General features: G+C 40.4%; 2 protein-coding genes across 4 annotated transcripts in view; one reads left to right on the top strand and one right to left on the bottom strand.

Moving 5' to 3' along the window:
• PARP14 (poly(ADP-ribose) polymerase family member 14) overlaps nucleotides 1-1,560 on the bottom strand; it is a 51,795-nt gene extending 50,235 nt beyond the window's left edge. Inside the window, exon 1 of one of the 3 annotated variants that reach the window (XM_055259287.2) lies at nucleotides 1,075-1,560. In XM_055259287.2, coding sequence (XP_055115262.2) covers nucleotides 1,075-1,261 — 187 coding nt within the window. In that variant the 5' untranslated portion in view covers nucleotides 1,262-1,560. Of the gene's footprint in view, nucleotides 1-830; nucleotides 964-1,053 lie in introns of those variants that run through there. The other 2 variants (XM_055259286.2, XM_055259288.2) reach the window with 2 other exon arrangements.
• KPNA1 (karyopherin subunit alpha 1) overlaps nucleotides 1-16,716 on the top strand; it is a 310,494-nt gene that overhangs the window by 119,938 nt on the left and 173,840 nt on the right. The gene's annotated exons all lie outside the window — the stretch shown is intronic.

Below are 16,716 nucleotides of genomic sequence, written 5' to 3'. Positions count from 1 at the left end.
CACCATTCTTTTTCTGTTTCATTTTTCCATTTTGGATCCCTGCTGGGGCACTCTAATTGCATGGCCTCAGCCTCAGCCTCCTTGCCTCTCCTCTGGCCCGAATGCTTCTCCAAATCCAGCGACATGAAAGCGGAATTAGGGGTTGACTAGATCCCGATAGGTCATCATCTAAGATGCCAGTGGAAAAGGTGCCCATTCTGGGAGCTGCAGGTCACGGGCTTCCCATTGCAGACCAAGGAGGCGCTTGAGCCAGCAGATCATCGCTGAGCTCTTGGCCCACCAAGTAGTGGAGAGTAGGGGGGGAGTGGGGAGTTGTGGGGAGTAGGGAGTGGGGAGTGGTGGGGAGGAGGGGAGAAAGCCCCATAATGGCCTGTAAGGAGGGAACTTTACCGACTTTCCCTCCAAAGCTCAAATCTCCCAACCCACAATCACTTCAGAATATCATCCTTGCTCCCAATCTGAGGGCCACTAGAGACTCAGGGAAGAGGCCCCGGCAGGCCCTCGACAATGGGCACCTGTGGTCGATCGACAGCCCCTCCAATGTGGCCGCTGTGACGGCTCTACGTCGACATTCAGGCCGTGTGATTTTAGCCAGCGCCTCTGCCCCTCTCCCAAGTGACCCCAGGGCCCCTGGAAATCTCCAAGACCCACAAGGAATCTCTGTGACTTGCCACGTTTCTTAACCAGTTTCCTTCCCCACGTAAGAATAATAACAACAGGAAAAGACAGAAAAGGATAAGAGGATAGACTCACTTCCGCAACAACAACAACAAACAATAACACCACCACAACAGGGAAAGACAGAAAACGATCGAGGGATAAAGAGTTACTTGCGCGGTTGCGCCGCCACCTCCGGGCCGCGCCACTAAGCGCCTGGAAGCGCAGGGCGCCGGGGAACCGCAGCGCCCGGATGCGCTCGGAATCCATTCTGTCGCCCCCGCCCCCGCCCCGGCCACCTCCGCTACAGCAGCCGCAGGAGCTGGGTGGGTCCCCCTCCCGTGCGTGCCCTGCCGCCATTTCCCTGGAGGGAGGGCAGAGGTGCCCCCTCCTCACCCCATTCCTCGCGCCCCTCACCGTCCTCTGGATAGAAGAGCACCAGGAAGCGGGATGGGCTCCTGGGATCCTGGCGGACCTCACACTCGCCGCCTCCCGACCTCTTCGGGCTCTGGAAGTACATCTGCAACTTGGTGTTCAAATTCTTCGGGGGGTCGGGGCCCCAAGAGCCCTCGACCAGCAGCGGGAAGGAGCCGGGCACAGCCATCCTCAGCTCCGCTCTCCGCGGGACTGCAGGGGCCGCGCCAACTCCGGGCCGCTAACTTTGACTCTTTCGCTTTCGTTTCCTGGAAAACTCCCAGGCCTTGGTTTCCTTTTGCCTTCAGCCTAACACAGCGGACCTAGGAATGGCCGAGTCATCCCCCGCCCACCTCCCCACCTTCGCATTCGGCCCACAGCCAAGGCCAAAGTAACACTTTGGGGCTGGCCAGCGGCGCCCCGGGAAGGCGGCCTCCGTTCACCTGTGCTCCGCGGGCTCCCACACCCCCTCCTAACTCTGGGCCCCCTGCCTGCCGCTCGCCCCAACCGCAGATCAAGTCGGCAGCTTTGGGGCACCAGACCTTGCCCAAACGCAAAGATCATTTAATTTTTGCCGCAAGCCGACCCTTTACAAAAGAATAAAATGACTCACAAACTGTGGCCCTTTTAGAATGTTTGCTGCCTATTTGGGGACTTTTTCAGCAATCATTGTGATTATCAGAATTTTACGTTGCTTTCCCTGTTTTGCTTTCTGTTCCTTGATCTGCTATTATTACATATCTAGAAGTGTGGGAGAAACAATTACACTCACAGTTTTTCTGTGGAATATTTACTAGGCGCCACGCACTCACTCACTGAACCCTCGCTGAGCTCACGGAGCTATGGTGAACACAGTGGGGAATAGGTGCTCTGGGAAAGAATATACATGTGTTCCTGGAACAGATGAGGAGTGGCTCCTAGACCAGCTGTGGCGGATCAGGGAGGGTTTATGGGGCGGTGACATGTAACCTGATAACCCCAAGGATATCAGGGGATAGCCTTGGAGGGTTAGGAAGTGGGGTTCCACGGTGTGATTCACATGTACAGGATCACTCCGGCTGCTGCGTGGTGGCTAGAGTGGAGGCAGAGAGGTCAGCCAAGTGGCTACCATAGTGTCCTAAGTGAGAGGCAAGGGTGGCTGAGACTGGGGTGCTGGCAGAGAAGAACTGAGAAAACGAGGATTCTCAATTAATAGTGAAAGCAGGACTTGCTGAAGGATGTGAGCCTTGAGAGAAGGAGAAGCTCAAGGATGACTCCATGGTCAGCCATGGATGGCCCGTGCAAGTGGCTGGATAATAGTGGCATCTGCAAGAGGGGAGGCCAAGTGATGGGAGAGAAGCTGGGGCTGTGTGTTTCCTTGACCCCAAATAAAGCAGTGTTGCAAGTCGAGGGGGGCGGGGGTATTATCATTCCAGTGCTACCGATACCTCAGGTCAGAGAAGTGTCTGCTGGACTGCTGGGGAGCGGCAAGCACCGTCTCCTGGTGAGGAGGGAGGAGAGGGAGATGGCAGCTACTGAAGACTGAAAGGGAAGGAAGGAAGTGGAAGCAGAGAGCATAACACGCTGTTTGCAGAAATGTGACCGAGAAGGGGAAGAAGGAGCCAGGCAGTAGGCTGTGGGGTTACAGGATCCGGCTGAATTTCAGAATGAAGAGAACCAGAGATGGGCCAAATGGTTTACCTGGCTTTTATTTCGGCTCTGTAATAATCCTAAACAGTACACAGATATTTTCTCCTGCCTCCAGCTTGCTACCTGCAGATGGCGCTCATCATCTGATCCAAAACTGCTCTGGACCCCCGCATGCGGAAGACGGGAGGACAAGCGCCCTCAGCCAGACTTGGTGACTGTTTCTCCCCAGAGCCTTTACATCTCATCCCAAACCACAACTAAAATCAGCAGTCCTCCTCTCCCACTCTCCCCTGAGTTTGGGGTTCCAGAACTCAGCAAAAAGTTTCCCTTTTTCCTCACATAATTATTGTATAAGAAATAAAGTCAGAGGCATTTCTGGATTACTTTCGAGGGTTTATTTAATTATCAACAACGTGTCTTACCACCCGAGATCTGCTTATCATGCCTGGGTGGACTGGGAAGGAGCTATCAGAGGATCAGGATGGCAGGTCTTGAAAGCCAAGGAAGGAAATTTCTAGAAGGGGCAAATTGTTGAACAGCATTAGCTCCTGCAGTACTTTGTTTTCTGTAAGTTATTTTTGCCTTGTTCACTTGAAGAATGCTTATCTTCTCACAATTCTCTGTTTCTTGTGGGTATCTGCCTTCTGATCCTTTCTTCCTGGGAAGCACGTGTCTTCTCAGGGCGTGGGGTGGGGGTGGCCTTCTGCTATAGAAGTGGCCGTGTTCATATCACTGTTCCTTGGTTCTCCTTCTACTTCACAGCTACGGCTCATCTTAATGTAACAGCCCATGTCTGCATTTTTGGGCTGAACTTCCCTTTCCCTACTTCATCTAAATTCCCCCTTCTGGTTTCTCTACAAACTGCTGTAGCCTAGCACCGTGCTCCTTTGAACTTCTCTACCAACTAGCATCAGTCTCCTCATTTCTACCATTGAGGTATAAAGGAGGGAAAGGGCTGCTTTCCCTTCTGTCTTGAATCAGTGAGTTGTAGGTATCTCATGCCCACCACTCCACCTCATTTTGCTCCTGAAACTCCTGGCCCAGTCACCCCAAAATAAGACATGGCCATAAATCAAGGGAAAAGTACTCCAAGAAGTTCTGCCCTCAGAGGGAGCCCCCTGATGGACACATCACAGTCTTTGGCCTTACTCCCTATGCTCAGGTACCTTTCAAGAGCTTTTATCTTCAAACCTCCATAGGGACAGTCTCCATACCCCTCAATTGGCCAGGATAGTAATTACTAATGATGCATTTTCCCAAATAGAAGTAATTTCGTTTCACCAATACTATGGTTGAGTGGGAGGTAGAGGTGGCTTCTCCAGAAGAGTCCAGAGTAGACTTCATCTTTCCATGTTCGTGTAAAGACCTTTCCTAATCATGCAATTAAGTAACCATTGAATTGAACACACATGTGTATGTCTCAAGACAAGCATTCATTTTCAGTATGATCTAGATCACATTTTTTTAAATAGAAACACACAATATTTTATTACCACACTATATCGTGCATGATACCTACCAGTAATGGCTGTTAAATATTGAGCAACCAGATTTTTGAAACAAAGTTTCCATGTGTTATGTTTATTATAAATTTTACTGATTTAATGGTTGGATAACACATAATTTACAAATAATAACAAAATATATAATACTCTATTGTAGTTTCTAAATAGCTGATTGATTCTCAAAGAATATTTCAAAGATTTTTGCCACACTTTATACTAATCATTCTGTATTTTGTTTCTTTGAATTATTGGGCAGGGAAGATACTTAAGTATGGAAGATTATTGCTCTAATTTGAGTGAAATAAAAGTTTATTAGTGTAAGACAAACATAACTCATTTAATGATAAAGTTTGTGTTGGATATATATATATATATATATTTTTTTTTTTTTAAGCCATAGCCAAACTATGGTTGCCATTGAGGAATGAGTGTAGTTTTGACATAAACGTAAATTGACACTTTTGTTTACATTAACAAGTAAAATGTAAGTGAAGCAATGCAGACATGTCAGAACTCTTATTTGTCAATGACATAATTCCTTCTTTACTAAATTGGATAATAACTTTCAAATACTGGAAGAATATTTCCTCAATTGTTTGTGCTTTTTACAATGTAATGGCTATAGATGTGACCCACTTTTAAATAATCTGCCCTGTTAGCATATTCTCCATCACTTTAAGTCAACATAACCAACAAAGCAGTGACCCAGGCCCTGATTTGTAGTGTTTTTCAATTCCATGATGTAAATATTCTCACTACAGCTGATGAAGTTCCCAGTGTGATTTCAGTGAATGCCTAGTTGGAAAGAGATGAACAGTGGCACACCATTACAAACATCACAAATATTTATTATCTAAAAGCTCCAAGTCCTAGATCCATCAAAGCCTGAGGCTGGACGTTTTTATTGGATTACGGACTGCCTGGAAACGTAGCTATGGAGTCAATGTGGCAATCAAATTTAAAGAAAAACAACAACAACTGTCAGAACTCAACTTGAAAATTAAAAGAACTCATTGAGTTCTGGGCTCACTTCCAGAACTGTCTGTGTCAGTCTGTGTCACCCAGACATATCTCCATTAAATTCTTGAATAATAAAGACAGAAAGATATTTCCAGAAGTTTTACTCAAACATCTAATCTCACCTTTCTTCTTGGTTGCTACAACGACCTCAGATTATGCAACTCAAGGAATACTTTATTTATGTTACTATTATACTAGAAGACAAAAGTATTTCCTCTGAAGCCTAAAAAAATACTTTAGCAAGGGAAAAATATATAATGAAGACTGTGCAGAAATAAATAGTATAAATATAATTCTTCCATCCAGCCTTGTGGACAGAGTTAGGAAATAGCTCTAATTTCAATCAGTCACCACAGGTTCTTTCTCTCCTACCATTTCATATTTGTATAATTCTTATGATCTTCTTCTCATATGATTCTCTTGTATGAACCTTATCTCAAAGTATGAACTTTGTTTCCCAAGAACATTAATATATTTACTTATTTTCTCAATCCTTCATTACACACAACATAGTTTGGAATTGGAACTCTGTTATAAGCTGAATGCTTGTATCCCCCCAAATTCGTATGTTAAATCCTAATTCCTAATGTGATGGGTATTAGGAAGTGAGGCCTTTGGGAAGTGATTAGGTCATAAGGGTGGTGCCCTCATAAGTCAGATTAGTGCCCTTATAAAAGAGAACCCAGAGGGCTCCTCTCTGCCTTCTGCCACGGGAAGACATGGCAAGAATATGGCCATCTGTGAATCAGCAGTTCGGGCCCTGTGTAGACATGAAATCTGCTGGCACCTTGATCTTAGACTTCCCAGACTCCAGAACTGTGAGAAATGCATTTCTATTGTCTATTAGCTAGCCAGTCTGTGGTACTTTGTTATAACAAAACTGAATAGACTAAGATGAACACCAATACCCAATATCATTATCAACAACAAATCTACTAAATAAACTGCAAGATTTCCTTGTAGTTCTTTCTATCCACTGAATAGAAACTATTGAGGGTGTATGGTAAGAGTACTAGGCTCAAAAGTTACTTGGAATACTTTTTTCCTGAGTATGGTTTTGTTATAAGACACATAATCAGGGTCATCATTTCTGTTTGGATTCAATTTTGGGGCTTTTCCTCATCCTTGTTGACTTTCTTTCTTTTTGGAAATGATACAATTTTAACACTCAAAAATCAAAACCATATAAAGATATATATTCAGAGAAGTCCCCTAATCCTCTCACTCCATCTCCATTATCTCTGTAAGTAACCAGATAAGTATATCATCAGTTTCTGGAATATTCTTCCACCATTTTCTTTTTCAAAAATATGTGCTTTGTGTATGACCTTTTCTTCTTTTCATACAATAGGTAACATGCTATAAATAAGTAATCTATATCTGTATCTATACACACAGTTATACTTTGACTTTTACATTTAATATATGCTGTAAGTTATTCCATATCAGATCACAGAGATCTTCCTCATTATTTTTTACAGCTGCCCAGTTCACTGAAGTATAGATATATGGTGTTTATTTAACTCATCTCCTAGGCATCGCATTTAGGGCATCTCTAATATTTTGCAATTACAAATAACGTCACATTGAGTAACCTTGCACATGTTTGTTTGGTTATTTGGTTGTTTTGTTGGGAGTATATTTTCAATGTAAATCTCTAGATGTGGGAATGACAGGTTAAAGAGTAAATGCACACACACTTTCCTTATATATTGCAAATTTCTTTCCATAGGTGTTTCAGTTATCTGTGGTTAGATAACAAACCATCTCAAAATGCAATGGCTTAAAACACAACCATTTTATATTTATCACAACTCTGTGAGTCGGCTGGGCAGGGATCAGCCAAGAGGGTTCCTCTCTGCTATCGGAGGTGCCAGTTAAGCTTGCTCATACAGCTGCTATTTGGTCTAGAAGATCTAAGATGGCCTCACTCATACCTGGCCCCTCAGCTAGGATGGTTAGAATACAGAGCCTTCCTTTGATGTGATCTCTCGGGCAGGATAGCCTAGACTTTATATGGCCCTGGCTTCACAGTGAGCAAAAATTTAAATTGCAAGGCTTCTTTTTTTTTTTTTTTTTCTTGAGACGGAGTCTCGCTTTATCGCCCAGGCTGCGCTTTATTGCCCAGTGGCGCAATCTCGGCTCACTGCAAGCTCCGCCTCCCGGGTTCACGCCATTCTCCTGCCTCAGCCTCTCCGAGTAGCTGGGACTACAGGTGCCCGCCACCACGCCCGGCTAATTTTTTGTATTTTTTTAGTAGAGACGGGGTTTCACCGTGGTCTCGATCTCCTGACCTCATGATCCACCCGCCTCGGCCTCCCAAAGTGCTGGGATTACAAGCGTGAGCCACCGCGCCCGGCCGTGCAAGGCTTCTTAAGGCATGGGCTTTGAGGTCACATAACATTGCCTCCCCCATTTGATTGGTAAAAGCAAGTCACAGAGCTAGTTCATATTCATTCACATGGAAGGAGACTGATATGGCTTGGATTTGTGTCCGTGCCCAAATCTCATGTCGAATTGTAATCTCCAGTATTGGAGGAGGGGCCTAGTGGGAGGTGATTGGATCATGGGGGCTGATTTCCCCTTTGTTGTTTTTGTGACAGTGAATGAGTTTTCATGAGATCTGCTCATTTAAAAGTGTGTAGCACCTCCCCCTTCTCTCTCTTCCTCCTGCTCTGGCCATGTAAAGACATGCCTGCTTGCTTCCCCTTCGCCTTCCACCATGATTGTAAGTTTCCTGAGGCCTCTGCAGACATGCTTCCTGTACAGCCGGCAGAATTTTAAGCCAATTAAACCACTTTTCTTTGTAAATTACCCAGTCTCAGGTATTTGTTTATAGCAATGGGAGAATGGACTAATACAGAGACTACACTGGGTATGAATACAGGAAATAGAAGTCATGGGGGCAGTGTTTTGTAACAGTCTACCACAATAGCAACTGTACCATTTTACACTGCCACCAGCAATGTATGAGAGTACCTGATAGCAACTGTACCATTTTACACTGCCACCAGCAATGTATGAGAGTACCTGTTTCCCTCTAGCTTGCCAATAGAACATCTTATCATAAAAGTATTGATTATATTATATTTCATGGAAAAAAAACAGACTGAAACTCACAAATTGATTTTACAATCCGTTATTACAGTAGGATCTACAGTTCATAAAACAGTATAGTAACTCATTTAATTCTCACAACAAACTTATAAGACAATTAATATTATCTCCACGTTACTATGAGGAAACTGGTTAACAAGAGACATGCCTAATCTAACCGGTTAACAAGAGACGTACCTAACTAAAGACACAAAATATCTTGGTTATCAAGAAAATATCAAGGTTAAATATCTTGCCCAAGGCCACACAGCTAGAGAATGGTCAAGCTAGGATACAAACCCAGGCTGTCTTGCTGTAGAGTTCAACATTATACTCTACTTTCATAGTGCATACTGCAATGCTCTGCTTGGATCCCTTCTTCAGAGTTATAAGCCCTTTCCCCAGCTGCTGGAAATATTGGCTGCTGACAACTCATAGCAGCATCTCACATTGACCTTGCCTTTGCCTCACCTCTCCCACCTATAGCAGAGATTACTGTTGACTCTTACGTTTGAATCCAGGTCTACCTCAAGGCCAAGTTAACCATATCATATTTATATGGCCTGAATAACAAAGCTCTGGTAGTGAGTGTATGGGAAAATAGAGACTTTCATACCTGGTAGATGATTTGTTAATTTTTCATTGTAATATTGCCACTTTCTGCTTATCTTCAGATAAGCAAAATCACAGATTTTACTTAATTTGAGGCTATACAGTTTCACGATTTTTATCTTTTCTTTTGAGAGACAGGGTCTCACTATGTTGCCCAGGCATGTCTTGAACTTCTGGGCTCAAGTGATCCTCCCATCTCAGCCTCCCAAAGTGCTGAGATTACAGGCATGAGCCACCGCACCCAGCCTCCAGTTTCAAAATTTTTATATCTTCCCAGTGAATTGTCCCTTTTTGTCATTAGTGAGTGTCATTCTTTCTGCTGTATTCTCATTGCCCTAATGTCCGTTTTGTCTTACATTAACATTTCTATGACCACTTTACTAGTTCTTGCCGAGTGGGGCAGATACTTTGAGTAGATTGATTACTTACTCTAAGATATTCTTTTTTTCCTTGCTAGGAGAATTTCAGTTTTTTTTAGATAGTAAGTAGCAAAGCGTTTAGCTAAAATAAATGTCCTTTAGACCCACACCTGACTGATGCTTGGGCTAAGCCAGTTTTAGTAATCTAATTCCCTTCTAGTGGGATTGGTTTAGGGATGACTATGTGAGCCAGTTCTAGGCAGAAATATAAAGGGAAGTCCATTGTTTGCTCCTGGAAAACACTTTCTTCCTCCATAAATAGAGACATTTGAGAAGAAATCATTTTTCTCCTCCTTTAAAAAAAAAAATGTTATCAGGTAGGATGTGACCAGCTATTTTGTAACCTTGAAGGCCAATCTCTCAGAAATCTACAAAGTGCCTGGATATTTGATGGTACCATTGAGCTACAGAACCAACCTTAGAACACCTACATCAAGATTTCTTGTGAAGTGAGTCAAGATACGTCCCTGTTATTTAAGCCTGTTTTAGTTAGTTATTCCGTTGCCTATTGCCAAAAGCATTCTCTCTGATACACCTGAAAAATTTTTCATCCCTTTTCGGTCAAATTTTCTATGTCTTTAGTTTAGGTAAGTCTCTTGCTAACAGAATATGGCTGGATTATTTTAAATCCAATCTGTCTTTTAATTGGCAAACATAAATTTCTAGATATTATAAATGACTGATACAGTTAGACTTATTCCCACCGTTTTATTTGTGGGTTTTTAAATAAACTACCTTCTTCCTTGCTTATTTTTCTTCATTTCTTGTCACATATTAGATTGATAGTTTTTCTTTATTCCCTTTTTCCTTCTCTATTTTGATTGAATTTCTGTATCTATTCTTTTTCGGAGTTTAGACTAAACAAAGTATAAAGCTAGTCAATACATCTCAAAAGACACAAAGACCTGAGAAAAACTTGTCCCCTATTTTGCTATCCTTTTGCTATTGTTAACTGTTTTTTAACACTCCAAAATTAGTCTTTTCAGAATTAGTCAATATTTATTTAGCAATATGTTTAACAATTAACAATTATTTTGTTCTAAAGCACTCTTTTTTCTTCCTCATTCAATCTTCTTTTTCCTAAAGTAGATACTTATTCTTTGCAGTTCTTTCTGTAAGAGCTAATGAATGATGAGCTTTCTCAATCTATTCGTCTGAAAATGTCTTTAATTTTAATAATTTTTATTCTGAAATAATTTTGACCTCACAGAAAAGTTGCAAGACTAGTATAGAGAATTTTTTATTTCCTGAACAATTTGAAAGTAAATAGCTGACATAATACCCCATCACCCTGAGTATGTTAGAATAGGGCATGGCAAAATATGGCATCCTGCCAGTCAGAATGGCTATTAAGAAGTAAAAAAATAACAGATACTGGAGAGGTTACGGAGAAAAGGGAACACTTATACACTATTGGTGGGAATGTAAATTAGTTCAACCATTATGGAAAGCAGTGCGGTGATTCCTCAAAGAGTCAACAGAACTACCATTTAACCCAGCAATCCCATTATTGGGGTACATCCCCAAAGGAATAGAAATCATTCTACCATAAAGACACATGCACGTATATGTTCATTGCAGCACTATTCACAATAGCAAAGATATGGAATTAACCTAAATGTCCATCAATGACAGATTGGATAAGGAAAATGTGGTACATATACACCATGGAATACTATGCAGCCATAAAAAAGAACAAGATCATGTCCTTTGCAGGAACATGGATGGAACTGGAGGCCATTATCCTTAGCAAACTCATGCAGGAACAGAAAACCAAAAGCCACATATTCTCACTTAAAAGTGGAAGCTAAATGATGAGAACACATGGACACAAAGAGGGGAACAACAGACACTTAGAGCCTACTTGAGGGTGGAGGGTGGGAGGAGAGAGAGGATCAGAAAAAATATCTACTGGGTACTAGGCTTAGTACCTGGGTGACAAAAATAGTCTGTACAAAATAGTCTGTGACATGAGTTTGCCTGCATAACAAACCTGCACATGTACCCCTGAACCTAAAATAAAAGCAAATATATATGTATATATATATATATATACATCTATGTGTGTGTGTGTGTGTGTGTGTGTATCATGCTGGCCAAATCCAGCATACTACTTGTTTATGTAAATAAAGTTTCATTACTTCCCTGACTTGAGCCTGGAATCACTCATTATTCCAATGAGTGCTGTGTTCATTGATTTTAAAGTGTTACTGTCTCAGGCTTTCTCAGTGGACAGTGCTAGGGAATACATGTGTACACACACAAGCGCCTGTTTTATTTCTCTCTTTACATCTATATATCTATATACATACAAAATGATGAGTTTATACTGATACCTCCAGTTCCAAGCCAGCACTACAAAGTTCATTCTGGTTTTTTTCCTTTGCATATTTGTAACTCCTTTCTCCAATAGTGAGAAATCTGCCTTCCATTATCCTCAATATATTTACCTATTGGGTCAATCTCTTCTATATAACTGTGTTGGATTCTATATAACTGTGCAATATCTTGTGTTGGTTACATACCAACCTCCTGTTGCTACCACCATATCCCCATGCAGCCACCCTCCTCACATTGCTCAGGCATTCCTGGAACTAACCCAATTGGGACATAATGTTATATATAAACAATATATAACTATAATATATTATTATATTATATATTTATATATTAATACATAATATATTAATTTCTATATTAATATATTAATTAATATATTATATATTAATATATTAATTAATATATTACATATTAATATATTAATTAATATATTATATATTAATATATAAATTAATATGTTATATATTAATATATAATAATATATTGTATATTAATATATAATATTAATATATTAATATAATTATATTATATTATATTATATATATATTATATATTATATTATTAATATATTAATATAATTATATTATTATATTATATAGATATAATTATATTAATATATTATATTAATATAATATATTAATATATAATATAATAATGTATATTATATATTATTTTTATATATCATATAATTATATATTTTTATTATATATTATTTACTTATATATTATATATTATAATTATATATTATATATAATATATATTTTTATTATATATATTATTTATGTATTATACATTTATTTATATGTAATATATTAATATATTACATATAACATAATATATATTATTATATATAATATATTAATATATTACATATAACATAATATATATTATTATATATAATATATTAATATATTACATATAACATTATATATTACTATATGTAATATATTAATATATTACATATAACATAATATATATTATTATATATAATATATAATATATTATATATTACATATATTAATATATAATATAATATAATATATATTATACATTAGATTATATAATATATTATACATAATATTATATATAATATAATCTAGTATAATAATATATTATTATGTTATGTGTAATATATTAATATATACTATATATAAATAATATATATAATAAACATTGTGTTTATGAATAAACATAAACAGGGAATAAACATTCCCTGGGAAAGGCTGACATTTTAAAGCATCTTTTAATGCCACTGAACAGAAGGCTGGTCAGTGGCTGGGAATAAGTGCCATCTGCTCAATCCATGTGTTTTCCACAGCCTAACCACGAACACCTTGAAGAAAGCAGTAGCGTCCTTCCTCCTTGCAGCCTCAAATTCAGAGTATTTGGACGTTGCATCTATCATCCGCCAAAAAGTGCAGTCTTGTGAGCTATTCCACATACAATCAGGCAGTAGATATCTCAAAGCCCTTACATACAAAGTAATTTGCTCTGAGGAAGAGATTTGGAAGATCTTTTCTGTTTCTAAAAATCAGTCATAAGCCCGAATTAAAATAAATTAAGTCCCTATCCTACGTAACAACTTCTTCCCTAAATCCCATAATCTCTTAGTCATTTAAAGGCATGAACATGAAAGAAATTTCAGTATAAATGACTCCCTTTTTATAGTAGGCAATGTAGCTAACTTAAAACAATTTTTTTTATATACAGCAGGAGGTGAGAACATTATTCCAATTATCTTTTGCTGCTTAACAATCCTCTCCCAAATTTAGTGGTATTATCCCTCAAGATTCTGGGGGTTGACTGGGCTAAACTAGACAATTCTTTCTCAAGAATTGGGAAAATTGTAATCAGACCGTGGCTGAGGCTGGAGGCATCTTGAAGCCTACTTCCTCACACATCTGGTACCCAGCCTAGGATAACTCAAAATACTGGGGGCTGGAACCTCTGGAGCTCCTCTGGTATCTCTATGAATACATGGGCTCACCACATGGTTTCTCCAGCATGGTGGCTTCAGAGTAGGTGAACTTTCAACTTGGTGACTCAGCTCCTAAGGCATGTTGAGAGAGAGCAAGAGAGAGGCCAAAGCTCTATTACTTTTTATGACTTAGCCCTTAGAAGTCATAGTTTCACTTCTCAAGCATTCTATTGATTAGAAGTGAGTCACAGCCTGAACAACATAGCTAGACCCTGCCTAACAAAAAACATTTTTTTAAAATTAACTGAGCATGGTCATGTGCACCTGTAGTCCTAGCTACTTAAGAGGCTGAGGCAGGAGGATCATTTGAGGCCAGGAGTTCAAGGCTGCAGTGAGCTATGATCACGCCACTGCACTCGAGAGAGAGACCCCATCTCTAAAAAAATGAAGTGAGTCACTAAGTCAAGTTCCTAGTCAGGGAGAAAAGAAACAGATTCCACTTCCTCATTGGAGGGTTGTTTAAGAATTTGCAGACATTTGCCTCTCCATTCCAAGATGGCTGAATAGGAAAAGCTCTGGTCTGCAGCTCCCAGCGTGATCAACGCAGAAGACGGTGATTTCTGCACTTCCAGCTGAGGTACTTAGTTCATCTCATTGGGACTGGTTGGACAGTGGGTGCAGCCCACGGAGGGCACGCCAAAGCAGGGTGGGGCATCACCTCACCAGGGAAGCACAAGTGGTTGGGGGATTTCCCTTTTCTAGGCAAGGGAAGCCATGACAGACTGTACCTAGATAATCAGGATGCTGGCACCCAAATACTGTTCATTTCCAATGGTCTTAGCAAATGGAACACCAGGAGAGTATATCCCACACCTGGCTCAACAGGTCCCACGCTCATGGAGCCTTGCTCACTGCTAGTGCAGCAGACTGAGATCAACCTGCAAGGCAGCAGCCTGGCAGGGGGAGGCATGTCTGTCATTGCTGAGGCTTGAGTAGGTAAACAAAATGGCCAGGAAGCTCAAACTGGGCAGAGCCCACCACAGCTCTGCAAGGCCTGCTGCCTCTGTAGACCCCACATCCGGGGCAGGGCATAGCTGAACAAAAGGCAGCAGAAACTTTTGCAGACTTAGACATCCCTATCTGACAGCTCTGAAGAGAGCAGTGCTTTTCCCAGCACATTGTTTGAGCTCTGAGAACAGACAGACTGCCTCTTCAAGTGGGTCCCTGACCCTCGTGTAGCCTAACTGGGAGACACCTCCCAGTAGGGGCTGACTGACACCACATACAGGCGGGTGCTGAATGTAGAAAGCTAAAACTGGATCCCTTACTTACATCTTCTACAAAAGTTAATTCAAGATAGATTAAAGACTTAAATGTTAGACCTAAAACCATAAAAACCGTAGAAGGAAACCTAGGCAATACCATTCAGGACATAGGCGTGGGCAAGGACTTCATGTCTAAAACACCAAAAGCAATGGCAACAAAAGCCAAAATAGACAAATGGGATCTAATTAAACTAAAGAGCTTCTGCACAGCAAAAGAAACTACCATCAGAGTGAACAGGCAACCTACAGAATGGGAGAAAATTTTTGTAATCTACCCATCTGACAAAGGGCTAATAACCAGAATCTACAAAGAACTCAAACAAATTTACAAGAAAAAAACAACCCCATCAAAAAGTGGGCAAAGATATGAACAGACACTTCTCAAAAGAAGACATTTATGCAGCCAACAGACACATGAAAAAATGCTCATCATTACTGGTCATCAGAGAAATACAAATCAAAACCACAATGAGATACCATCTCACACCAGTTAGAATGGCGATCATTAAAAAGGCAAGAAACAACAGTTGCTGGAGAGGATGTGGAGAAATAGGAATGCTTTTACACTTTTGGTGGGAGTGTAAATTAGTTCAACCATTGTGGAAGACAGTGTGGCAATTCCTCAAGGATCTAGAACTAGAAATACCATTTGACCCAGCGATCCCATTACTGGGTATATACCCAAAGGATTATAAATCATGCTACTATAAAGACCCATGCACACGTATGTTTACTGTGGCACTATTCACAATAGCAAAAACTTGGAACCAACCCAAATGTCCATCAATGATAGACTGGATTAAGAAAATGTGGCACATATATACCATGGAGTACTATGCAGCCATAAAAAAGGATGAGTTTATGTCCTTTGCAGGGATATGGATGAAGCTGGAAACCATCATTCTGAGCAAACTATCACAAGGACAGAAAATCAAACATCGCATGTTCTCACTCATAGGTGGGAATTGAACAACGAGAACACTTGGACACTGGGTGGGGAACATCACACATGGGGGCCTGTCGTGGGGTGGGGGCAGGGGGAGGCATAGAATTAGGAGAAATATCTGATGTAAATGATAAGTTAATGGGCTCAGCAAACCAACATGGCACATGCATGCCTATGTAACAAACCTGCATGTTGTGCACATGTACCCTAGAACTTAAAGTATAATAATAATAATAATAATTTGCAAACATTTTTCTTTTCATTTTTTATTTTTTTGAGACAGGGTCTCACTTTCTTGCCCAGGCTGGAGTGCAGTGACTCAATCATGGCTCACTGCAGCCGCTACCTCCTGTGCTCAAGTAATCCTCCTATCTCAGCCCTGAGTAGCTGAGACTATAGGCATACGCCAGCACACTTGGTTAATTTTTTAACTTTTTTTTATAAAGATGGAGTCTTGCTGTGTTGCCCAGGCTGGTCTTGAACTCCTGGGCTCAAGTGATCCTCCTGCTTCAGTGCAGACATTTTTTAAACCACATATACTCCAAGTCTTTTCCTTTGGATTTGAAAAGTGATTGCGTTTCCTTTGTTTCTTGGCAGGTGTTGCATCCTGGCCAAGTGATCTGAGTTTCCATACGTATTCTAGGAAACAGTAGTTAATTACAAGAGCTAACATTTATTGAGGGCTTGCTAAATGTCAATCATTATTCTAAGTCCCTAAGTGCTCTATCCTGTTTGAATTGTATTTCACTTGATATCTAAGCAAAATGTTCGCAATCCCCATTCAGTGCACTGTGGAAAGGCCCAGAGCTCTCTGCAATATCTGTTTTCAGGGGCC

This window comes from Symphalangus syndactylus, chromosome 21 (assembly GCF_028878055.3).
Source record: "Symphalangus syndactylus isolate Jambi chromosome 21, NHGRI_mSymSyn1-v2.1_pri, whole genome shotgun sequence".
In the NCBI taxonomy this organism is placed as follows: Eukaryota; Metazoa; Chordata; class Mammalia; order Primates; family Hylobatidae; genus Symphalangus; species Symphalangus syndactylus.
The sequence above is the reverse complement of the archived record's forward strand: the minus strand, read 5'-3'. Positions and strand labels throughout refer to the sequence as shown.